The 25292-nt window shown below is 55.3% G+C and overlaps 1 protein-coding gene across 2 annotated transcripts; it reads left to right on the top strand.

Annotated features, from left to right (window-relative positions):
• Window positions 1-82: 82 nt before the first annotated feature.
• Window positions 83-23722, top strand: MVP (major vault protein). 2 transcript variants are annotated; one of them, XM_045875300.3, is made up of 15 exons: window positions 83-344; window positions 6761-6912; window positions 7101-7296; window positions 13323-13446; window positions 13553-13684; window positions 14501-14595; window positions 14882-15118; window positions 17058-17339; window positions 18373-18617; window positions 18847-19044; window positions 19903-20289; window positions 21089-21205; window positions 21371-21497; window positions 22633-22821; window positions 23462-23722. In XM_045875300.3, the coding sequence occupies exons 2-15, from the start codon at window positions 6788-6790 to the stop codon at window positions 23678-23680; spliced, it is 2673 nt and encodes an 890-aa protein (XP_045731256.1). In that variant the 5' UTR covers window positions 83-344; window positions 6761-6787; the 3' UTR covers window positions 23681-23722. The 2 variants fall into 2 exon arrangements, with proteins under 2 accessions (XP_045731256.1, XP_045731257.1); XM_045875301.2 differs by having other exon boundaries at window positions 83-486.
• The last annotated feature ends 1570 nt before the right edge of the window (window positions 23723-25292 follow it).

The following is a 25292-nucleotide window of genomic DNA, read 5'->3' as shown; positions in this document are numbered from 1 at the left end:
ATCGCAGACACCCGGATGGGGAAATTGAAATGAAAGGCACATGGGGCGGAGGCGAGCTCAGTCTGCACCTGCCCTCCCCCGTCCCAGGCCCTCTGACCCTTCCCAGGCTCATTCCCGCGCTGCCCGCCCAGCTCTGAGGCGGGAGCTTCCTGAGGGCTGAAGGAGCTGCAGTGCGTTCAGCTGCCGGAGAAGCCGCCCAGAGGAGAAACACCGAGAACCAGCTGCGAGGGCCCTTTAAATGGCCAAGCCCCACCCCTGAGCCTGCCCTGCCGGGAAGTGATCCCTAGGGCCTGGCCACGGAGTTTCCCCATCCGAGGGGTCTCAGACGGCGGGCACTCTTCCAGGTACTTCGTACTGGTCCCAACGCCCCCAAACCCCTGGTGGGGCCTTGTGTCCCTCCAGGCTCTCCGAGCCCCGTCTGGCCTTCTAGCGCTGCTTGCTTCTGCTGGGGCAGATAAGACCTCGCGGGGCCTGAGGAGGAAGAAGGTGGGTGGAGGCTTACCCTTGGGAGGTTTTACTTTCCTTGTTGGATTTTTTTTCCCCCCCTGCGTTTTGAAGTAAAGGTAGGTCAACTTGTTACCTTGCCAACACTTCCCGACCCCACAAAATCTCAGGCCTCTCGACTTCAGGCTCCCACATCAGAAGTGAGGACAGAGGAAACTTGGGTCCATTCAGACTCCATCCTGGGTCCCTGCAGCCGGCCTCTGCTGCTTCCTCCCCCAGGGCCCCCTGGCTCTGGCCTGTCCTCTTGAGCTTTTAGAGTGTGATTCCTGCCCACCCCCAGATCCTTCATCTCTGCCAAATGTTGAGGCTTTATTATTGCCTCACTTAAGGCTATGCTAACCGTGGCCCTTGCGGACCATGTGGGAAGTGGTTAGCATAGCAATCTTAAGGTAGGCTTGACTTCTAGAAGGCGTGGAGGCTGGTGAGCGAGGTTCTTTTTCTCTTTGGGAGGGTGAAAGGAAGAAATGCAAAACTCCTTTGGGCCCTGACCGCCTGTGATTGTGAAGATCTTAGGGCTGGCCCTCGGGAATGAAATCTGGAGGGGTGGGGGATGGTGGTTGAGGCTGATGTCCCTGTGCCCGGAGTGGACACTGGGTTGTGAGGAGAAAGCCGGCTGTTAGACGGAGTGCCAGCCAGAGTGCCCCCTGGGAGCTCCTGCCTGTTTCCGCCCTTGGCACAGCTTTCCGGGTGGGGGGGTGGGGCCGGAGCTGATAGAGTGGATGGTCCAGGGACCGCCTGAGGGCTCCAAGGTAACTCGGGCCTCCTCGTGGGATGGAGGCTGCCCCCCCAGACCCCTCCCCTTGCAGTAAGTGCTCACCTGTGAAATGCCTATCTCCTAGAGAATACTCAGCCCCCCCACCCCCAGGTCGGAAGTCCTTGTTCTGTGTTTAGAATCTTACCTTTCTGCCTGAGAAGCCAGGCTACTTCCTGGTTTGGGAGCTCTGCAGACAGGGTAATGGGCGGACTTCTGACCCTGTCCTTTGATTGTTGTGTGATCCTGAGTGAAGTTCCTTAACTTCTAGGATTAGATGAATCCATTAAGGGCACTTAACACAACACCTGGCACAGTTTATGTCCTTAATAAGTGGGAGCTGTTATTTGGGGGCTCTTGCCAAAGATACTGGCGCAGCGGGTCTGGGCGAGGCCTTGGAATCACTATGCGCAGGAGCAACACTCTCAGCTGGGTCCTGTGATGGAGCGAGTTTAGAAAACGTTGATCTCGATCAGGGGTTCTGAAGCCTGGTTCCTGGGTCACTTCTCAACAAGGCAATCTTCGCCTTCAATGATGAGCATTAATTGGCAGCATCCAGGAGATAGGATGAAGATAGGACAAGCAGCATTCCAAGCTGCCAGAACTGTTCTGTCCCCAGTGAAGCCACCAAGCTGCTCCTCCTCCCACAAGGTAGTTGGACTGGAGCTCAGCGAAGGAAGGAGCTGCTTCCTCTTTCATAGGAAGAAAAGTTCCTAAAGCTTTGCTCTTTTTTTTTTTTAAAGATTTATTTATTTGAGAGAGAGAATGAGAGAGAGTACATGAGAGGGGGGAGGGTCAGAGGGAGAAGCAGGCTCCTCGCTGAGCAGGGAGCCTGATGCGGGACTCGATCCCAGGACTCCGGGATCATGACCTGAGCCGAAGGCAGTCGCTTAACCAACTGAGCCACCCAGGCGCCCTAAAGCTTTGCTCTTAAACGTGATTGCTGAGACAAAGTCTCAAAAATGTCCATTCTAGTCCCCTAAAGCTGGAAATAATTTCCCTAAACTAAGCCAGTGTATAAACAGCTTCTGTGCAGTCCCTGAGTAATGGGACTCTTGCATTCTCCAAACAAAGTGTAGAATGTTTACAATCAGGGAAACTGCAAAGATGAGCCCCTGTTTATGCTGAGCGTCATGTACATTGTCCTAAACCTGAGCTTGATAGAAGTGATGGTGGCAGGCTGAGTCACAGGCCTCCCCTGCACCTTCCAGCCTGCTCGGGGCAGGGGGCTTGTGTTGGTGAGGGGGCAGGAGGAGAATAACCAAATGCCCTGCCCCTGATGAGCAGTCTCATCTGAGCTTCTCTTTATTCTCCCTCCTCCCAGCCACCCTTTGAGCTCCCCTGCACTAGAGACATCCTGTGGTGGCTAATCTCTTCAAGCCCAGGAAATAGTCACTCTTCTTTCCACTTCTCAGTCTAGGAGACTCCGGCTCAGAGCTAGCAAGTGGCCCAAGATCATGACAGAGCTCATCCTTGCTGGGTATTAGTCAGTGGGAGAGCTTTTAAATATAGCAATGCTCCGGGCGCCTGGGTGGCTCAGTCTGTCGAGCATCCTACTTTTTAAAAAAGATAGTTTATTTTAGAGCGAGAGAGCCTGTGGGCATGGCGGGGGAGGGAAAGGAGTAGGGGCAGAGTCTGGGGAGAGAGAACCCCAAGCAGACTCCGCACTGAGCCCGACGCATTGCCCCATCTCATGACCCTGAGATCGTGACCGGAGCTGAAATCAAGAGTCGGCTGCTTAACCGACGGAGCCACCCAGGCGCCCCTAGCATCCAACTCATGATCTCAGCTCAGGTCTTGATCTTAGGGTCATGAGTTCAAGCCCTGTGTTAGGCCCCATGCTGGGCATAGGGCCTACTGGCGGGGGGGGTGGGCAGGGGGGGAGGCAATGCTTCACCCCACCCCACACCCCTGATGTCAGAATCCCCAGAGATCAGTGGTTTTCAAAGACCTCCAGGTGATTCTCAAGTACAGCCAGGACTGAGAGTGGATGCTTGAGGCCAGAGCTGCTAATACTCTAATGTGCGCCCGAATCGCTAGGGCTCTAGTTAAAATGTTGGCCAATGCAAAAGCCCTTGAGTGAGGCCCAAGAAGCCTCCTCACTAACAAGCTTCAGATGAGGCCGACAGTGCTCTCCTCAGACCAGCACACAGTAAGAAATAAGAAAGCTGGTCCCTGGGGCACCTGCTTTTGGAGTCACTGTTCCAGGCGCTCGCATGAGGTTGACCCTGAAGATAATCTGACCGGTAGTGACCAAAGAAACTCATGAAGTTTTGCTGTGGTGTTAGGAACCGCCTCTTAACTCGAGGATGGACCCTACTTCTGCCAATAGCTTGTTTCGTTCTCTGCCCTGCCACCCATTACTTTCCTCTTTTCTTCATGGGTGTGGTGCAATGTCCAAGACTTTGGGCAAGAGTTGACTGGCTCTTGCAGGAGTCTCATGACCCTTGAGGGAAGTGTGCTCAGGCAAAGCTGGGCATGTGCCAGGAAAGCAGACAAGGGGGCAGATCCTGGAAGCAGGCACTGAAGGGAGGCCTGGGTGGATTTGGAGTATGGGGGCCAAACCCAGGTGCTGGGCAGGAACTTCCAAAGGTCAACACAATCCTTGACCGTTGTTTTTGGAGGGTCCTCATATATTGGGAAGAAAATGTTCTGACTGTACACGTCATCTGGTAAACCACAAAAGTCTAAATCTGGGACTTGTCATAAACATGTTACCTGAGTCGGGTGGTTTCCCTGGTTCCCAGGAGAGGCCTCATCTCAAGTCTCCCTTCTGCAGATGACAAAAGGAAAAGAGCAAAGTCTGTTCTTGGGTGAAGAGCAGGTGGTCTAGGTGGAAGGCACAGCCGTAGGGCATGATGGGTTAAGACAGGGTCCTGGTACTGAAACAAGGCCTTGGCTTTGGAACAAGGCAGAAGCCCGGGCAGATCAGCTGGAAGGCAGACTCTCAGCTGACTCGCTGAGCTGGGCGAGGCTCTCAACCCCGCTGACTGGACCCAGCTGGGGTGACAGATGGTGGAGAGGCCTCAGCCGTAGGGAGTGGGGCATTGTCCAAAAAGGAGTCATTGGACGCCGTTCCTCGGGCCTGTTTCCCAGCCCTGCATGGCCTTCTAGAGTTCAGATCTTCCCTGGGGGGCCTCATGGAGCCCTGTCCACCCCTCCGTTTATAGCCCTAGCCCTTCCTCTCCCCCATCTGGCTTCCTGGCCAGGCTTCCACCCTGCAGAGAACTTGGCAGAGGAGTAGCTTGAAAAGGCTTCACTTGGCTGTCAGATGCCCCTTCTTTGCTATTCTTTTAGCCCCACAGCTGGGGTGACAGGAGACCTGCCACCTTTCTGACCAGTCAGCAAGGGGGGCGGTGGTTAAGGACAGGTGGCATAGGGAGCCTCTGGTGCTAGGCCACATCCCCCTGATTAAGGGAGCTGAGCTTCAGGCTCTTCCTGCCTCAGCAGTAAGCCACATAGTGCTTCCAGAGAGCCGGGCTTTGTTCCAACTACTTTATGATGACCTCAGTCCTCATAACTTGGGTAGATGCCCTCTCCGTTCTCAATTTATAGGCCTGGGAAGCGGGTATAGGGAGGGCAATGGACTTGTCTGAGGTTACCCATCCAGTAAAGGATCCCGGGGGCTCTTCAGGGCCTTCATCAGGGAGCAACTTTGGAAGCACGGCTGGGAGGGCCTGGGCGGTAGACGGGAAGGAACAGGAAGGTCCAGGTTAGAGTGGGGACGAGAACGGAACATTACCTGAACACAACAGAAGGGGGAGCTCTGATGTTAGAAAAGCTACTCCTACAAATTAAGGGAAATTAACCTCCCATAAAAAGGAGCCACAGAAAAGTATCAAGGTCAAATCCCATACAAAGTTGCAAGAGAGAGCAGAACATTCCTTTGATGTCCAAAAGCGGACCGGGAAAAGAGGTCAAAACTGTACTCTTTCAAAATGAGGTAAGACATTAAGGCGGGAAATCAGAACGGTAAGCATGGGCAGTCTGGCTGACTCCGGGCCCCTAACCACTGTCCCATGCTGCCCCGGGAGAAGGACGGGACCAGCCATTCCATCGGGATTCTCATCCCAATGGTACCATTAACTTGCTGGGTGGCTCTGAATGATTCAGAGTCCCTATCTGGGACTCCACCACTTTGAGCTACACTTTATAATCTGGGGTCAACCAGCTTTGTTTGGCTACCTTCATCAAAATGTAATATTCCTCAGTTACACTAGTCACATTTCAAGTATTCAGTAGCTACACGTGGCCAGCCCAAGGAGCCCAGGTTTAGAAGATGTCCATCATTAGAGTTCTGTTGGATGATGCTGAGGTGGAGGGTTTGAAGCAGGTGATGTGAGTGCAGCGGCCCAGGTGTAGGACAGCAGGGACAACAGGTGCGGACTGTGGTAAGCAGGGAGGCCTGTGTCCCATCCAAGGGGAGCAGCTGAGACTTGGCTCTATCCAGTTCTGCTAGGCGGGAGCAGAGGGTGTGGCTCCTCGTTCTTCAAGAGAAGCAGCAATCAGGAGTCTGAAAACTCATAATTACTAAACAAAAAAAAAATTTTACAGATTGGGTTAATGAAGTAAAACTCTTGGGCCTTGCCTCGGTTCTGTAATTTTGTGACTTCTGCCTATTTCTCCTGTGGCAAGCCGCTCCCTCCCCGCTTCCCCTTTTCTCACTCAGGTTGGAGGTTGGATGAATGGTTGAGTAGGGGAGGTGTCCCTCCTTTCTGGTGGTGGCTTAAAAAATGTCTGACCAAAGTCTCAGAGGACAAGGCTTTGAGTCCCCTAGCAAACTTGGCTCCCCTTGTGTGACTCCAAGGGATGGGTTGTCCAAAGTCCAAGGCATACTGGAGGCAGGGGTGGGGTTTAGATGTGACCTCCTTGAACAGGCCAAGCATGGATCAGACCCACCCAGGATTCAGAGGCAGGTAGGATGGGGGTGGGTGGGATATGTACTCATTTATTCCCTTTCCCTTCCCACCTACCACCCCGACTCACAACTGCAGGAAACCAAAAGTGGCAAGAGACCAGAGAGAACTGGGGAGGAAAGGACTAGAATAATTTGGTGTTTCTAATCCAGCTGATTCTTTGGAGTCCCAGTTCTGCAGGGGATCCCTCCCTTGAGAGGTGGCCCATGTCTGAACAGTTCATCCCAGATCACTTAAAGCGTGTGTGTGTGTGCGTGTGTGTGTGTGCGTGCAGGGGGAGGTGCAAAGATTGTGCAAATGTTCTTGGGCTGTGGGCTAACATTTCAGTACAGCTGGGGCCTCAGGATCCCCTCAAATAAAGGAGCCTGCGTCCTCGGAGCCAGTTCTCGGGAGGGTCTGGATGGGCTGCGTTGCCCTGAGTGGGGAGAAGAAAGGCAGAGGCCGGCGCGGGATGGTACAGGGCGAAATGACGTGAACTGGAGGAGGAAGGGCCCCTTCCCTCATCCCCAGTCAGGCCTCAGGCTCGTGCCTGCCTTTGCCAGGCCCCCTGTGCTCATCTTGTTGTATCCGCTCCCCACCTGTCTGTCAGCCTGCTGCCTTGGCCTCAGGAGTCCCCATGGCAACCGAAGAGTCCATCATCCGCATCCCCCCGTACCACTACATCCACGTGCTGGACCAGAACAGCAACGTGTCCCGCGTGGAGGTCGGGCCAAATACTTATATCCGGCAGGACAATGAGAGGTGGGTGCTGGGACTGGGCCGTGGGGTGCCTGTTCGTCTGGCTGGCTCGATCGTCCATCTCCTTCCTGCCCCAGGCGGGGTTGGCCCTGGCGTGGGTGATGGGGAGCTTTCTCTCCTGTTCACCGTCCCCCTCAGAAGTGGGAACAGCGGCCCCCTGGGTCCTCACACTGCTTCTCACCTTCCAACAGGGTCCTGTTTGCCCCCTCGCGCATGGTGACTATCCCTCCACGCCATTACTGCACGGTGGCCCACCCCGTGTCCCGAGACCCCCAGGGCTCCGTGCTGTTCGATGTCACAGGGCAAGTCCGGCTCCGCCACGCTGACCTAGAGATCCGGCTGACCCAGGACCCCTTCCCCCTGTACCCGGGGGAGGTGCTGGAAAAGGTACCCGGCTTGCTTCCTCCATGACCGTTCGTCCTTGTCCCCTGGGCTCTGCACTGCCTTCCGGAGGGAAACCAAGCGGGGCTGTGGGAGGGGGCGGGGGCGACATCTGCTGGATCTCACCAAGGACAGAGTTCTTGCTTCCTCCACCTGCCTCTCACCAACCCCCCCTTCCTCCTCACATGCCCACAACAGACCTGCCCCTCCTTAGAGAGCTGTCAGCCATCTCCCCACCTGACCTTCCAGGCTCCAGAGCCTGCTAGAAGCTCCTGACCAGTCTGGTGCTAAATGACTTTGCCAAGAGTGAGCATTCCGTTCACTCAAATGGTGCCAGACACTGGTGGGCAGTGCCCGCGGTGATGGACAAGACGAGGCCCGGGCTCTGACACTGGTGACTGGCCCTTGGGAAGGCATCAAGGCCTGCGCTCCTGCCTGGGCCCTTGTGCGCGTTACCCTCAGGCCCTGGGCCCGAGCAAGTGGGCATCTGCCTTTATGTCCTTAACTGTTCTGCCTTTACCTCCTCACCAGTTTATACCGGTTCACTCTGGGCGCCTCCACTAACCAGTGATTCTTGTTCCCGGAAGCCTCCAGGCACCTCCCAGGGAGCTCTGAGACGGTCCTGCCCACTTAGTGGCAGCCACTTGGGGAGAGAAGTGTGTGTGTGTGTGTGTGTGTGTGTGTGTGTGTGAGAGAGAGAGAGAGAGAGAGAGAGAGATAGAAAGTGCTGACGAGTAATTAGAATGTTAACCCTTGAGGAATCTGAGTGAGGAGCCTCCGGGAATTCTTTGTACTATTCTTGCAACTTCTGTGTAAGTCTGAAACTGTCAAAAGCTAAAAAATCTCCATACCCAGGTCCTCCCTCAGATCAGCTCAGCTCAGTCCCCCTCTGGGTGGGGAGCAGTGTGTGTGTGTGGGGGGGGGGGTTGGTCATCAGCACTAGTGTCTCAAGCTCCCTGGGATCCCCAGCCCACTGCTGCTCATTCTCTCACACCCCACATCCTCCAGGCCGAAGGGCAGGGCCTCTCCCTCCTCAGAGCCCCATGCCATGGAGACGTTCCCTTTCCACCCACCATTCTACTACTGTTGCCCCTCTCCGCCCACATGGCTTCTTTGCAGGTCTTCACTGAGGTGACCCCTGGCGCTGTCCTCCCTCCTCCCCTTTTGACTCCTGGGAGCCTCACTAATGTCCTTGCAATGACCCTGTCAATGACTTGGCTTTCTCGACCTCAACTCTGACCCTTGCCTCTTCCATTCTGCTTCAGCCCCTCCCAGTGCCCTGTCCACTGAGGACTTGGTTATACTCCCACCTAGCCCACCTTGGAAATTCAACCCCAACCTCCTCACCTTCAGCCTCCCTTTCCTGGGCCTCCTGGGTCCTCATGGCCCCTCAGGACTTTTCATTCTGTCTTCTGTCCCGTCCCTCAGATTCTTCTCTTCCTGGTCTCTTTCCTACTCCAACTGGAGCTTGTCATTTTAACAGTCTCTTGTGTGCAGGACCTGTGGCAAAGCCCGGTCCTGGCTCGGTGTGACCCCCACCTATCCTTTCTGTTCTCAAACTCAGGAGGGGTTTCCTGGCCTTGGGGACAGATCCACCAAGACGACAGGATTACAAGTAGCTGATGGGTTAAGCGGTTCATTCCAACCCAAGCCCTGTTCAGTGGTTCTCTTCCTTCCTAACCACTTTCTCTCTACTTCTCTCTGCATGCCTCTAAATATTTATAATTTTCTGCTCTCTTCCTATTTTTTTAAGATTTTATTTGAGAGCGAGCATCCATGAGCAGGGGAGGAGGAGAGGGAGAAGCAGACTCCCTGCTAAGCAGGGAGCCCTACTAGGACAAGGCGGGGGCTCGAGCCCAGGACTCCAGGATCATGACCTGAGCTGAAGGCAGACACTTAACCAACTGAGCCACCCAGGCACCCTCTTCCTATTTTCTATCCTCACTGGAACAAATTTGTTGTATACTTAGAAGTCAAGGCCATCTGGTAGGCCCTGGGTCTGTGTCCCCTTCCCTTACTTGGTATCTGTGCTTTTCTCCTCTCTACCTGCTGGAGCCTCCATCTACTGGGCCCGGGAACCTGGTTCATCATTCTGTATCTCTCTTTTTATTTAAATTTTAATTCCAATGTAATTAACATACAGTATTAGATTATATAGTGACTCAACAACTCTATGCATGACTCAGTGCTCATCACAGTAAGTGCACTCTCAATCCCCTTTACCTAATCCCCCCCACACACCTCCACTCTGGTGACCATCAGTTTGTTCTCTATAGTTAAGAGTCTCTTTCTTGGTTTGTCTTTTTTTTTTTTTCCCTCTATCAGTTTCTTAAATTCCACATATAAGTGTTATAGGGTTTTTGTCTTTCTGACTTATTTTGCTTAGCATTATACTCTCTAGATCCATCCACATCATTGCAAATGGCAAGATTTCATTCTTTTTTATGGCTGAGTAATATTCCATTGTATATATGTACCCCACCTTCTTTATCCATTCCTTTATTGATGGACACTTGGGCTGCCTCCATAATTTGGCTGTTATAAATAATGCTGCAATAAACATTGGGGTGCATATATCCTTTGAATGAGTGTTTTCGTATTCTTTGGGTAAATACCCAGTAGTGTGATTACTGGATCGTAGGGCAGTTCTATTTTTAATTTTTTGAGGACCCTCCGTACTGTTCTCCAGAGTGGCTGCACCAGTTTGCATTCCCGCCAACAGTGCACGAGAGTTCCTTTTTCTCCACCTCTTCGTCAACACTTATTGTTTCTTGTGTTTTTGATTTTAGCCATTCTGACAGGTGTGAAGTGATATCTCATTGTGGTTTTGATTTGTATTTCCCTGATGTTGAGGGATGTTGAGCATCTTTTCATGTGTCTTTTGGCCATCTGGATGTCTTTGGAGAAATGTCTGTTCATGTCTTCTGCCCATTTTTAATTGGATTACTTTTTGGTGTTGAGTTGTGTAAACTCTTTGTGTATTTTGGATGTCGGATATGTCATTTGCAAACATCTTCTCCCCTTCTGTAGGTTGTGTTTTAGTTGTGTTGGTGGTTTTCTTCGCTATGCAGAGGCTTTTTATTTTGATGTAGTCCTGATAGGTTAGTTTTGCTTTTTTCTCTTGTCTTAGGAGACCTATCTAGAAAAATGTTGCTACAGCCAATGTCAGAGATAATACTGTCTGTGCTCTCTTCTAGGGTTGTTATGGTTTCAGGTCTCACATTTAGTTCCTTAATCCATTTTTGAGTTAATTTTTGTGTAAGAAAGTGGCACAGTTTCGTTCTTTTGCACGTAGCGGTCCAGTTTTCCCAACACCATCTGTTGAAGACTTTTTCCCATTGCATGTTCTTGCCTCCTTTGTCGAAGATTAATTGACCATATAATTATGGCTTTATTTCTGGGCTCTCTATTCTGTATCATTGATCTACATGTCTATTTTGGTGCCAGTACCTACTGTTCTGATCACTACAGCTCTTACAAGAGCTGGGCTCCATCCCAGGACCCTGAGTTCCTGACCTGAGCCAAAGCCAGATGCTTAACTGACTGAGCCACCCAGGCGTCCCTGCCAGTGTAGTTTGAATGAACTTCTGCATGCTGGTGCGTAAGTCTTATTTGTCATAATTCCATATGATATATGCAGGCTCAGCCATTCTCCTCTTGAGTATCTTTTAGGGTGTTTCCAATTTATAAGGGAAAACAGTTTTGCCACAAATGTACTTGTCTTTGTGTCCTGGTGCATGCTAAGGTTTGCTGCTTTTCAAGAGTAGAAAATATTGGGGGGCCTGGCTGGCTCAGCCAATATGACTTGACTTTGATCTCAGGGTCAGGAGTTCAAGCCCTTCATTGGGCATGGAGCCTACTTAAAATAAAAAAAAAAAGAAACTTTTTATCTATTTGACAGAGCACAAGCAGTGGGGAAGGCAGAGGGAGAGGGAAAAGCAGGCTCTCCGCTGAGCAAGGAGCCCAATGGGGGTCTCGATCCCAGGATCCTGAGATCATGACCTGAGCTGAAGGCAGATGCTTAACGACTGAGCCACCCAGGTGCCCCAAAAGTAGAAACTCTTAAGAATTGCTGGATCCCAGGATATGTACCCTAAATCTAAAAGTATAAACCTTTATGAGTGGCCCTGTAAATTCGATTTCTAGCTATGTACTGCTTTTTCTTTCCTTTCTTACGTACTCTTTGATAACCCCTTATACTTGATGTCCTCTGCCCCATTTCCTCATAAGCCCCTGCATCTGGCCCCCACCCCCACCTCCACTGAGCTCGCTTTGGCAAAGCCCCAAGGCCTCCTAACTGCAGCCCCTGTGGACATTCTGTGTCTCATGGGCCTTCTTAGCCACAACCACTGTCGACCTGCCCTCTTATTAAAACTTGTCTTTTTTTCTCCCACCTCGCCCCTGCTAAAACTTGTCTTCCTGTTTCACTCTGTGGATGTCTCTTTCCATCTTCTTAGGTGTCTCACCCTCTTCCCCCGTCCCCTCTGCCTTCAGATTCTGTCCTGACCCTCCTGCATGCACTTCCATGCTCTCATGGCCTCAAGCACTCTGTCGAGGTTGGAACCACCCAGCCCAGTACCGTCACTGGGAGCTGCCGAGCCCCTAGCTGCCTGTAGAAAGCCCTCTCCTGGGTGTCCCACGGCCACCGCCTCCTGGACATGCAAACCTGCTACTTTCCCTTCCCCCCCCGCCCCGATCTGTTCTTCTCCCACATTCCCAATTGTACATGATATTGCTGGGTGCCCAGTCACCCGAGCTGGAAGCCTGCAGTGATGCAGGGGACAAACTGGAAGGAGACAGAAGTGGCAGGTGGAGACCAGTTAGGAAGATCTTTCCATCGTTCAGGTGAGAGAGATTGGCGGCTGAGGCGAGGGAAATGGCCGCGATAGAAAAAGGCAGAGGTTGCTTTCGATGGAACAGGTAGGAAGTGACGCTAGAGTAGATGTGGGAGGTGACAAACCCGCTGGCCCACATGTTCCTTCCAGAACGCGCACCATTTCCTCCTCCTCCCGCACCTCTGTATCAGAAGCCAGCTCTTCTTCTGAGCCCCAGCTCAAATGCCACTTCTGGGGGGACTTTCCTAACTTCCTTTGAGCTTTTGCAGCCTCTCTGCCTCCTTCCCCCCGCCCGACACTGTCCACGGTCTGCTTGCAGAGAAGGGTCTGTATCTGTCCTGTCAACTGCCGGAACTTGCAATCCATGAAGCTGTGGCAAGCCTGCCCCCGCCACAGCCGGCCGGGTGTTGTGTACGTTGAAGGCGCACAAGGAAGGGCTTGCCTGCCCAGTGAGCCTCCAGCTCTGCCTCCAACCCCGTGTGTGGTCAGCGGGGAGAGTGGAGTTACCTGACCCTATTCCGCCCCCGGGCCACTAAGAGTGGCAGGCAGGCTTCACCAAGACTGTGGTTTAAGACCTGATCCCGTTCTTACTGGGACCTTAGGCACGTCTCTTAGCCTCTGTGAGGCTCTCTTTGCTTGCTTTCCTGCCTCCCTCAGACCAAAGACCAAGTGAAGTCCTACTCATAGAAACATTTCTACAGACTTCTGAAAGGTTTGGGTACTTGTTGCCAGGTGCCCCTTCCCGATGAAGGGAGACGTGATGGCTGCAGTCCAACGGCTGTCTTGTGACCATGAAGCAACCCTGACAACCACGCCACGTGCCCAGAGCGTGCCTGTTAGAGCTGTTCAGACTTCCCGCTTCTTACACTTCTTACACTTCGTAGAGGGCCCTGGTGCACACGAGGCCTTGAGGCGTTTCCCCGTTTCCCCGCGCAGATTTGTAGCTCAGAACCACTTCTAAGCCCTTCCTCCAGAGCACTGTGAGTCCTTGGCTCATTGGCAGTGCGTCCACTTGCTTTCTCAATGGTCTTCGTTCTTCAGACCAGACGGCCTTGGGACCACCCCTACCTTGTACATTCCGCTTGGGGGCTTATCTGGGGACATGGGAAGGTTGATGCTGTGGCCTCTGACCTATCGGGTTTGACTCCTGGGATCACAGTACTCAATGTCCCACGACCTCCCTTCTTCCCCTGTTAGGACATCACCCCCCTGCAGGTGGTTCTGCCCAACACTGCCCTCCATCTTAAGGCGTTGCTGGATTTTGAGGATAAGAACGGAGACAAGATGGTGGCAGGAGATGAGTGGCTATTTGAAGGGCCTGGTAAGTTCCTTGCATTGGCCGGAGTCCAGGTCCAAGACTCCCTGCCTTTCCATTACTGCTTTGATACCTGCCGGGCTTCAACCTCTACCTCCCCTTCCCTTCCCAGGCACCTATATCCCCCGGAAGGAGGTGGAGGTCTTGGAGATCATTCAGGCCACAGTCATCAAGCAGAACCAGGCCCTGCGGCTGAGGGCCCGCAAGGAGTGCTGGGACCGGGAGGGCAAGGAGAGGGTAACAGGTGGGGTCGATGAGGGGTGCTGATGGGGGTGGGCTGGCCGTGCCTTGCCTGCAGGGGTGGGGATGGCCATTAGCAGCCTGAGAGGAAGTGCTTCCCTGGTATCTCTTAGAAGCTTTTGGGGGCCGCCCACGGCTGCTTTCCCCACCCCAGCTTCATGCCAGCTGTACCCTGACCCTGTGATCCTGAGCATGCTGACATGGCTTTACCGGGGGCGGGGGAGGGGGTTGGGCAGCAGTCGTGTCTGTTTCTAGATCAACAACACAGGTGGTCGTATACAACTAGCAATTGTATTTGGCCCACGTGATGTTATCAGTCTGTGCCAGGTGCGGTTCAAAATGCTTTACAGATGGGAACTCAGAGTCCCCGAACAACCGTGGAGTCCTACGATTCCCGTTCTCCATATGACCTCACGGAGGCACGGAAGTGAGGTTACTTGCCGGGGGTTATGACGAGCAAGGGCCAGGCTGGAGCCAGGCCCTTGTGCTTCTCCAAGAAAGTAGACCGTATCTCCAACTCTCTTAGAGGCGGTTCTGCCAATTTCAGGGGAAGGGAAAAAGTTGGTCTTTGGAGCTCAGAGTAGGCGTGGCAGCACCTTGGGCCCTTGGACGGCTTTCCTTATTGTCCTGGGCAGGGGTTGGTTTTCCTCTAGCCTCAGAAAAAAATTAATATATGCACTCCTGTCAGGCCTTGGGGCCTGACGGGTCTGGCATCTCACCTGCAGAGCTCGGCGGGTGCCCTGTGGTCCAGGCTGCGGGAAGGGGCAGCTGGGTGCAGGCTGGGTGCCCTTTGACCCTCCCCTCTCCACCCTTGGCCCAGGAGAAGAATGGCTGGTCCGCACCGTGGGTGCATATCTCCCGGCAGTGTTCGAGGAGGTTCTGGATTTGGTGGATGCTGTGATCCTCACAGAAAAGGTCTGTGCTCTCGGGGGTGGAGGGACCCTGGAGGAGGCCTCACTCCTAGTGGCAGAGACCATGAAAGTAGAGGAGAAGCAATATTTCTGGGGCCACTAACAGAAAACTGTGGGGGTCAGCTCCCTGAGGAGTCTCCTGGGTCCTCTGAGAGGGTTTCAAAAGTCCTCCTGGGCTCGTAGAGACTGATGTCCCGGCCCGGGAGCACTCAGTGGCCAGTGGGGCTCCCAGCTCCCCTGAGGAAACTGGAAGTCAGTTTCCTCAAATGCCCGGACATCTTGTCCCACAGACAGCCCTGCACCTCCGGGCTCAGCAGAACTTTCGAGACTTGAGAGGCGTGAGCCGCCGCACCGGGGAGGAGTGGCTGGTGACCGTGCAGGACACGGAGGCCCACGTGCCAGATGTCTGTGAGGAGGTGCTGGGGATCGTGCCCATCACCACCTTGGGCCCCCACAACTACTGTGTGATTCTCGACCCGGTCGGACCGGATGGCAAGAACCAGCTGGGGCAAAAGCGTGTGGTCAAGGTAAATACCTCCAGCTCTCAGGGGGAGGCTGAATGCCCTGGAGGGGCGTGAGGCCCTGGGACCACTCCCTTCCCTCCTCTCACCCCAGATACACATTTAGAAGCCTCAAGCTTGTTCTGGTTCCCTCTGTGCCTTTGCACACCTAGTTCTATCTTTTGTGACACTGTCCTGTTGAACTCCCTGAGGCCCCCAACCTCAGTTTACACACGGTCTCTTCTGGGAGCACCTCCCAGGCCCCGTCCGTGCCTGCCGTCCTGGAACCTTTGTCCTCATCCCGCACAAAACAAACCTCTTGGTTTACGCTTCTTCCCACCCCTGTCCCGCCCTTCTCTTCACTGGCCTGCCAGGGATTGGCACACTTTGCTGTGGAGGACCAGACGGTAGATATTTCAGGCTTCGTGAGCGGTGTGTTTCTCTTAAAACCATTCAACTGTGCCGTTGGAGCGAAAGCCTAGACAGCTTGTACATGAACGAGTGCCTCTCTGTTCCTGTAACATTTTGCTTCCATCTATCAGCGGATGAATGGCTGACAAATCATGACCTATCCACACAATGGAGTATCCTTCAGCTACAAAAAGAAATGAACGCATACTCATGCTCATGTACTAATGATCAGCATGTACGAACACCTGCTGCGTGTTAGTAAGTAGGGACAAGCAGAACAAATATTGTGCTAAGCGAAAGAGGCCACGCATAAAGGACCACATATTGCATGATTCCATTTATATAAAATGTCCCAGATGGGTAAATCCATAGCGATAGGATATAGATTAGTGGTTACAGCGAATAGGGATGGACGGACATTAGCTGCTGTTGAGTATAGGGTTTTTCAGGGTAAGGAAAATGCCCTGAGGTTGGATCATAGCGATGACTGGACAACTCTGTGGATATCCCAAAACAACTGACCTGTATACCTTACTTATTTACTTACTTTTAAGATTTTATTTTTAAGTAACCTCTACACCCAACATGGGGCTCGAACTCAACCCCAAGATCGAGAGTTGCATGCTCCACTGACTGAACCAGCCTGGCACCTCTGAACTGTATACTTTTTTTTTTTTTTTTTTTAAAGATTTTATTTATTTGTCAGAGAGAGCACAAGCAGGGGGAGCAGCAGGCAGAGGGAGAAGCAGGCTCCCAGCTGAGCAAGGAGCCCGATGTGGAACTCGATCCCAGGACCCCGGGATCATGACCTGAGCCGAAGGCAGATGCTTAACTGACTGAGCCACCCAGGCTTCCATACTTTAATTTTTAACTTCTTTTTTTAAAGATTTTATTTATTTGAGAGAGAGAGAGGGCGCATGAGAGGTAGGGGGGAGGAGCAGAGGGAGAAGGACAAGCAGACTCCCCTCTGAGCAGGGAGCCCGATGTGGGACTTGATCCCAGAGCCAAAGGCAGACGCTTAACCGACTGAGCCACCCAGATACCCCTGAATTGTATACTTTATTTTTTTCCCTTTTTTAAAATTTAAATTCAATTAATACATAATGTATTACTGGTTTCAGAGGTAGAGGTCAGTGATTTGAATTGTATACTTTAAGTGAACAAATTTTATGGCATATAGATTATATTTCAAACATCTAGTTAAAAAAAAAAAAAAAAAGCCAGATTTGGCCCAACGACGGAGACTGCCAATGCCCAGACTACACCATCCCAAGAAAACAAGGCCTGGGAGAAACAGAACAACAGAAGGTTCCTTCTTAGTCGTTGAGCCTGTGAGGGTCCCGGTCATGACCGTGTACAGACTTCATCAAGGGCAGGCTCGACCAGATGAGGTCTGTAGGCATTTGTAGAGAGCCTCCTGGTCCAGATGACGCCTCACTGCATTACAGTGGGCACGTGGGCTCCTGTTCTCAACACAAGCCTGTGGCCACAGGAGATGCCATCAGGGGCACGACCCTGGGTGGCGACCGCTCCTAACCCCATGTCTCTCCACCAGGGCGAGAAGTCCTTTTTCCTGCAGCCTGGAGAGCGACTGGAACGAGGCATCCAGGATGTATACGTGCTGTCAGAGCATCAGGGACTGCTGCTGAGGGCCCTGCAGCCCCTGGAGGAGGGAGAAGAAGGAGAGAAGGTCTCCCGCCAGGCTGGGGACCGCTGGCTCATCCGCGGACCCCTGGAGTACGTGCCCTCTGCCAAGGTGGAGGTGGTGGAGGAGCGTCAGGCCATCCCTCTGGATGAGAACGAGGGCATCTACGTGCAGGATATCAAGACTGGAAGGGTAATGGCTGAGGGACGGGCACCATCACCACGGTGTGGCCGTGTGGTGGCTTGCGTGGGGCTGACAGGGAGAGGTGCGCGGTGGAGACAGGGGAGGGGACTTCAACAGCCTTGATGGTGGTGTCTGAGCTGGCCGGCTGCTGGTATGAGGGCATTCTGTGGAGTATTTGCCTTCCTTTGGCTTTCTTTTTAGAACAGGGAGTGGCGGAGGGAGAAGGGGAGAGAGAATCTTAAGCAGGCTCCACGCCCAGGGCAGAGCCCATCGTAGGGCTCGATCTCAAGACCTGAGATCATGACCTGAGCCAAAATCAAGAGTCAGATGCTTAACCAACTGAGCCACCCAGGCACCCCATTAAGTAGCTCACTTTAAAATTGAGAAACCCCCCAAGGGCAAAGATGAGCCAGGTTTTAGGATGGGGGCCTCTGGCCCCAGGATAAAGGTCTGACTGGGGAGTGGCCTAGGAACAGCAAGAATCAACCTCCTCTCCCATGCGCTTAGCCTGGTGGAATCCTTCCTCTTTGCCCCCTCATCTGAAGCCTTGACCTTGGTTTGACCTAGGAACACATCTCTGACCTCTTTCTGTGAGAATCCAACCTAGAAGTAGGGCTTGGAGTCCTAGGAAATGTTAGTGGATATTACCTATTTCCTAGGATCGACTGCCTCTGTCCCTAGGATGCCCTCCAAGTTGCCCCAAGAAGGAAAATTCCAGAAGAACTAAGATCGAACCCTTAATTAACCACATGCCAGGTTCTCGGCACTAGACACGGGAGAGGTCCTTCGTTCCTCAACCCTGGGAGGTAGCTGGCGGCGGGTCCGTTCTGTGGACTTGGACCTAACACATGGCTGTTTGCCCCAGATGACCGAGCCAGCAGACGGTGCATCCGAGTGCAGCCCCGTTCCAGAGACCGAGCCCAGCGACAGCGCTCTACTGTCCCCACCCCCCTCCCCGGGACCAGCTCTGTTTCGGGATGGCTGGCTGGGTCCTTCTTCCTTTTACCTTCCCAGGTGACGTCCCCCCTCATCCTCTCTCAAGGTACGTGCTGTGATTGGAAGCACCTACATGCTGACCCAGGACGAAGTCCTGTGGGAAAAAGAGCTGCCTCCGGGGGTGGAGGAGTTGCTGAACAAGGGGCAGGACCCTCTGGCAGACAGGGGCGAGAAGGAGACATCCAAGACCCCTCAGCCCACTACTGTCCGGAACAAGACCCGTGTGGTCAGGTACCGGGTCCCTCACAACGCAGCCGTGCAGGTGTATGACTACCGGGAGAAGGCAGCTCGGTGAGTGGCCGGTGTGTGGGGGGGGGGGGCGCGAGGTGGGACAGGTGACTGTTGGGGGGTAGGGGGTCCCGGGGTGGGACAGGTGACTGTCAGGGGTAAGGCAGGGGGGCGAGAGGCCGGCTCTGGGGTGGGGGCCGAGCTGGGAGGGGCCAGTGGGGGTTGAGGTGGGACAGGTGACTAGAGGAGGTGAGGGGCTCTCCATGTGTCTGACTCCCGGCTCCCTCTGCAGTGTGGTCTTTGGGCCCGAGCTGGTGTCACTGGGTCCTGAAGAGCAGTTCACCGTGTTGTCCCTCTCGGCCGGGAGGCCCAAGCGCCCCCATGCTCGCCGTGCGCTCTGCCTACTGCTCGGGCCTGACTTCTTCACAGATGTCATCACCATCGAAACCGCGGACCATGCCAGGCTGCAGCTGCAGCTCGCCTACAACTGGTGAGGGGTGGGGAGGGACCGCGAGGACGGACACCGCCTGCCGCCGTGCTGGGCTGGTCGTGGGGGCAGGATGCCGGACTCTGCCATGGCCAAGGAGGAAAGCCAGTCTGATGCCCAAGGTGGGGGCAGTGACAGGAAGATGCAGACTCCCCTGCTGGGAGCAGGATTTGGTGGACGTGGTTGGAGAAAACCCCCAGCTAAACTCAGCATGTGTCCAGCCAACCACGCAAGGGCAGCTTCTACAGATACGGGCCGGACCCGCCCCGTCGGAGTGGGCACGTGTGCCCCGTGTCACCGGCCCACGCCCTGGGGCTCGCTGCCTCGGTCCCAGCCCTGCTGCTTGCTAGCTGTGGACCTGGGCAAGTGACTCGGTGCTTTCCTCAGTTTCCCAATCTGTGAAATGAGAACGGCAACCGTCCACCTCCCGGGGCTCCCGGGGCTCCCGGGGCTGTTGAAAGGGCACGGTGAGGGTTATGGCAGTCCCTGCACGTGGTGAGAGCTGGAGCAGACACTAGGCTCCACCTCAGCCACCTCTTGGCCCAGTGACCAGGACCGTGAGAGCATAGGCCATGGAGCCACGCTGCCTGCCACATAGCATGTGACTTTGGGCCTGTCCCTTCACCTCCCTGGGCCTCTATTTCCTCGTCTGTGACGGGGATAAGGCTCATCGCCACCTCCTAGGGTGGCTGAGAGAAGTAAATGGGACCTCACCTGGGTGCACGGTGGGGACTAATTCTCACTCTCTGTTGAGACCCCGGCCGGTCACGGAGGGTGGGCGTCTGAGTCCTTTTCCGAGACAGCGGAGTTGCTGTGTCCTGGAGGAAAATGGCTTCCTGTTCTGGGCCTCTCTGCTCGCAGGCACTTCGGTGTGAGTGACCGGAAGGACCCTGAAGAGACAGCCAGGCTCTTCTCAGTGCCGGACTTCGTGGGTGACGCCTGCAAGGCTATCGCGTCCCGGGTGCGGGGGGCCGTGGCCTCCGTCACCTTCGATGACTTCCACAAGAACTCCGCCCGCATCATTCGCATGGCTGTCTTTGGCTTTGAGACCCTGGAAACCAAGGGGCCGGACGGCAGGGCCCTGCCCCAGCCCCGGGACCGGGCCATCTTCCCCCAAAACGGACTGGTGGTCAGCAGCGTGGACGTGCAGTCGGTGGAGCCCGTGGACCAGAGGACCCGGGATGCCCTCCAGCGCAGTGTCCAGCTGGCCATCGAGATCACCACCAACTCCCAGGAGGCAGCTGCTAAGTAAGTGAAGCTGGGGCGGGGTGGCGGGGGCACGCTGCCCATGATGCCCACCGTGGGTCAGACCTCTCCACGGTCCCTCCCTCAGCCCACTGCCGGGACCTGGGTGACCTGGCATCCCCCCACGGCCAGCCTGCTCTCTCCCTTAGCAGATAGTGTGGCCCACTTAAAGGACGACCACGTGCCATCCTGCGCCTGTGACATCTCGCCTTGCTTGTGCTAGAACCCAAACTTGCTTCTGGGGCCTTCCAGGCACCCAGGGGTCCAGCCGTGCCTCCCCCACCTCACCTTCCAGCCTCTCGCCAGGCTCATGTGCTCCGATCCCACCAGCTCCTTTCTGCCCCTCGTTGGCACAGCTGGGTTCTCACCGTAGGGCCGTCCGCCCTGGCCCTTCCCTCTGCCCAGAATGCTCTTCCCCTAGAGCATTCTCCTCCTCTGGCCTCAGCCTGAAGCTCCTTGGAGAGCCCCTTTCTTCCTGCCCCAACTGAAACCGAGCCCTCTCTGCTCAGCCATGCTGTCCCTTCACCCGTTCTTGGGGAGCTCGTCACTGTCAGAAATCAACCGTGTTCATTTGATTCTCCTGACTGGAAGGCCAGCTGTGTGAAAGCAGGGGCCTCGGTCACGGCCGCGTCCCCCGCCCGCGCCGAGAGTCGCGCCAGGCTTGCAGCGCGCACGCCCTTCTTCCGTTTGCGGGTCGAGTGCCGCCCGCGGGCGCCCAGCAGATGGGTGGGCCCTGCCCTTGGAGTTCCTGTTGGAGATCTGGCCCCACACCAGCATCTTCCCTGTCCCCTGTCCCATCCAGGCACGAGGCTCAGAGACTTGAGCAAGAAGCCCGCGGCCGGCTTGAGAGGCAGAAGATCTTGGACCAGTCCGAAGCTGAAAAAGCTCGCAGGGAACTCTTGGAGCTGGAGGCTCTGAGGTGGGTTGAGAACCAGAGGAAAAGAGCGCCAGGCCTCGGAAAAACTGCGGGTGGAGGGAGTGGGGCGCACGTGACATGTGCTGCAGCATTAGCCGGGGGGTTGGGGGGGCAGGGGGAGAAAGGCTTTCTCCTGGGTGTCCCCTGACTCTCCCCCCACCCCCCCAGCACCGCCGTGGAGAGCACGGGGACTGCCAAGGCCGAGGCCGAGTCCCGTGCAGAGGCCCTGCGCATCGAGGGAGAAGGCTCCGTGCTGCAGGCCAAGCTGAAAGCAGAGGCCTTGGCCATTGAGACGGTGAGTCGAGGGGTGATGCCTGTGGGAGGGCGGGGCCTTGGGGTCTGGAAGAGGCCCCATCACTGCAGTCCCTGAGGATGAGTAGGATGCCAGGTATCTGAATGTAAAGCCCTAATTAATTATTTGGAGAAAGTGGGAGTGGGGGGAGGGGGAGAGGGGCAGAGGGAGAGAATGAATCTTTTTTTCTCCACATTTAAAAAGAATTTTATTTAAATTCAATTAACATATAATGTATCATTTCAGGGGTATAGGTCTGTGATTCATCAGTCTTATATAATACCCAGAGCTCACCACAACACATACCCTCCTCAATGTCCATCGCCCAGTTACCCCATCCCTCCACCCTCATCCCCTCCAGCAACCCTCAGGTTGTTCCCCAAGATTAAGAGTGTCTTTTGGTTTGTCTCCCTCTCTGGTTTTGTTTTCATCTTTTCCTCTCTTCCCCTGGGATCCTCTGCCTTGTTTCTTAAATCCCGCATATCAGTGAGATCATGTGATAATTGTCTTTCTCTGATGGACTTATTTCACTTAGCATACTACCCTCTGGTTCCCTTCACGGAGAGAGAGACTCTTAAGCAGACTCCATGCCCAGCTGGGAGCCCCACACAGGGCTGGATCTCACAACCCAGATATCGTGATCTGAGCTGAAATCAAGAGTCAGATGCTTAACCAACTGAGCCACCCAAGCGCCCCTGTAAAGCCCTACTTAAATACTTTGTGGTTTATAAAGTCCTTTGCCCTGTATCTATTCATTTAGTAATCTTCTACCACACCCCGCCCCCCAGGCAGGTATTATGACCTCCATCCTTTGTGTGATATTCGTGCAAATGTTGCCCGGCTCTGGGCTGTTGTATTGTCTTATGCACATGGTCTTATTTAATGCTTGAAAGCCCAGTGAGGGGTAACTATTCTCTCCGCATGGCATGACAGCTGAGGAAACCAAGGCTTAGATTAAGGACTCCCACAGGTCACTAGCTTAAAAGGTAGCCCGCCAGATTCCACAGCCAATTGACTAGCAGTTTGCAATTCCATGCCTTGGGCCTCTGTTCCCTCAGGCCTGCTGGCTAGGGGGACTTGCTGGGCAGTTCCTAGGGGCCACACAAGGGAAAGAATGCTGCGTTTTCCCCTCTTCCAGGAGGCTGAGCTCCAGCGGGTACAGAAAGTGCGAGAGCTAGAACTGGTGTATGCCCGGGCCCAGCTGGAGCTGGAGGTGAGCAAGGCCCAGCAGCTGGCTGAGGTGGAGGTGAAGAAGTTCAAGCAGATGACAGAAGCCCTGGGCCCCAGCACCATCAGGGACCTCGCAGTGGCGGGGCCAGAGATGCAGGTGAGAGGGGGGAGGGAGCAGGGGAGTGTGTGTGTCTTGGGGCCATACTTGGAACCAAGAAGGCAGCACTGGGGGCGGCAGATGTATCTGGAGTGATGTTGGGGGCAGAGGGGCGAGGGGAGGTGGAGATGGGACTGTCCTGTATCCCGTGTCCGGTGTCCTCTGTCGGGCACTGCACTAGCTTCAGCAGGGAGCTGAGCCCCCGGGGCGGACGGTAAGCAGCTGGGCCACCAGTCTGGCCAGTGCTTTGAAGCAAGTGGCTTAGGGTGATGCCGGGTGGCTGAGGGAGAGCCGCTCTGAGGAGGGGCTACTTGAGGTCGATGTGGAGTTGACAGGAGCTTCCTGGGAGAGGGTCAAGGGCACAGACACAGAGAACAAAACTCAGTGTGCTTAGGCACAGAAAGGCCCAGAGGGCCACAACCCAGGGTGGCACGGTGAGCGGCTGGAGGCAGGACAGGGGCAGCCGGGCCTCCAGGCTCCCCTGTGCCCCCGGCTCGTTACCCCTGACCCCCCCTCCCCCCGGGTGAGGACGGCTTGCGTGGCAGCAGCAGTGGCAGATCCATGCGGATGGTGGCCGGGGAGCCGAGAGAAAGGGACAAGGGCCTGATGCTACCTCCTCGCTCCCCTCTTGCTCCTCCAGGTAAAACTGCTCCAGAGCCTGGGCCTGAAATCGACCCTCATCACCGACGGCTCCACTCCCATCAACCTCTTCAACACAGCCTTAGGTCTGCTGGGGCTTGGCTCGGAGGGCCTGCACCCGGCCCAGAAGGCGACCGGCCTGCCGGGCCCCCGGGACAGCTTGCTTCTCCAGCCGGCTCCCGCCCCTCAGGCCCCTGGGGGCAACCACGTCGTACCTTAGCTCGCCGCTGCACTCATGAATAAAACACTTCTGGGCACTGAAGCAGCCGGGGGTCTGGTCACCGGGGGGCTTAAGGGATACCCCTGAAATCTCAAGGCAGCTACTAGAGACTGTCCTCTGTTGGCTGGGGAGGAAACTGAGGCAGGGAGAAGACCTCCCTGAAGTCACGCTGCTAGGAATGTGACCCCACAGTCTTAATGGCCAGACTGTCTTTTGGCAGTCAGCCCTCTCGGACCCCAGGCCAGGAGAGGACACCCAGGGGAGAGAACGGCGCCTGCCTAGCCGGCCCCCCCCCGCCCCCATAGTTCCTGCACAGGCAGCATCTCTCCTCGCTGCTTCGTCCTCCAGCGTCCTCCCCTCCCCACCCCCACCCCTGCAGCGTCCTCCCCTGTTCCCTGCCCCCCAGCACTTGGGAGGGTGCCTGTGGCGCCACCTGCTGGTCACACTGCACACCCGGCCGGCCCGGGCACTTGTCCCTCTGCGGGGACTGCGGCGCGTCCCTGGGCTGGCGGCATGGGCTCTGCAGGAGCCGCCGGAGGGAGGCGTCCCCACAACCAGGGCAGAGCCCTTTCTTGGGGAAGGATCCGGGCAGGATCAACTACTCCTCCACAAGAGGAGGCTGCATGCAAGCTCTGTGCTGGGGTCCTACTGCTCTTCCTGCCCCGAGGCTGACCCCAGCAGCCTGGTCTCGCTCTGAGTTGCGCTGTCTTCGTGTGGCCAGACACTCGGCTCCGCTCAGGGCCGCGCTGGGGGCCGGGGGCTAACGGCTCCGGGTTGAACGAACAAGCAGGGGAGTCAGCCTGGCCAGCCCTGCTTCCGCCTGCCTGACCTGCATCTTCCCTTGAGAGGTAATTAACGTGTGCGGTACCAGATGCTCACGGCCAAGGGCCTCTGGGGATAGCGGACAGCAAGCAAGGTTGTCCTGGGTGGGTACGTTCCTTCCCGTGGCTGCCCTTCGACCTTGTCCTAATAACCATCCCACCTCTGAAACCTGGGCCCCTGCTGCCTCCCCTTCCCAAACCATTCCTCCAACTCAAGGCTTCAGTGACCTTGACCCCAACCACCCTCTCAACATTGACACCCACCCTTTCAGTTCAGTCTTGCCCTGGGTTCCAGGTGATTCACTCACCAGAAACCTCCCTCCTTAACTCCACCTCTCCCCTTCCCCGGGGGTGCGTAGCCCCCTCCCTTCTTAAACCAACTACCGCCCTCTCGGTCCGCCCAGGGGAGGTACAACCCACATGCTGACTTGATTCCATTTTAAACTCATGGCAACAAATCTCAAGGGAGACCTAGGGCCTGTGACTCTGCTTCTCCTGCTCGTGTGAGCTCTCGCTCAGAACAACCACGCACACCCCTCCTCCCGGCCTCCCACTTCTCCACCCACTTGCTCTCACCTCTGAAAGAAAATAGAAGCACACTGGGCAGGAGGCCCCCCTGCTTCCCAGCAGCCCATCTAGCAAACTACCAGCACCCAGGCTCCATCCTGCCTCCCGTTCCCCCTGGGCCCCGCTCCTCCCCTTGGGCTCTAGATGCCGGCGATCTCCCCCAAGTCCACTCCTCCTCCGTGGATCACCTTTCTGGGCCGCACCATCAACTTCCCCCTCTCCAG

This window comes from Mirounga angustirostris, unplaced genomic scaffold (genome assembly GCF_029215605.1).
Source record: "Mirounga angustirostris isolate CCGP_5_RB_7025 unplaced genomic scaffold, mMirAng1.0.hap1 SCAF_5, whole genome shotgun sequence".
Classification (NCBI taxonomy): Eukaryota; Metazoa; Chordata; class Mammalia; order Carnivora; family Phocidae; genus Mirounga; species Mirounga angustirostris.
The sequence above is the reverse complement of the archived record's forward strand: the minus strand, read 5'-3'. Positions and strand labels throughout refer to the sequence as shown.

What these genes read in the sequence shown, in the direction of transcription:
- MVP (XM_045875300.3), top strand. Translation starts at nt 6,788, where the DNA reads ATGGCAACCGAAGAGTCCATCATCCGCATCCCCCCGTACCACTACATC. An exon ending in CTGCAGCTCGCCTACAACTG is followed by an intron (nt 19,045 to 19,902) that starts GTGAGGGGTGGG and finishes CTCTGCTCGCAG; the next exon opens with GCACTTCGGTGTGAGTGACC. An exon ending in TTGGAGCTGGAGGCTCTGAG is followed by an intron (nt 21,206 to 21,370) that starts GTGGGTTGAGAA and finishes CCACCCCCCCAG; the next exon opens with CACCGCCGTGGAGAGCACGG.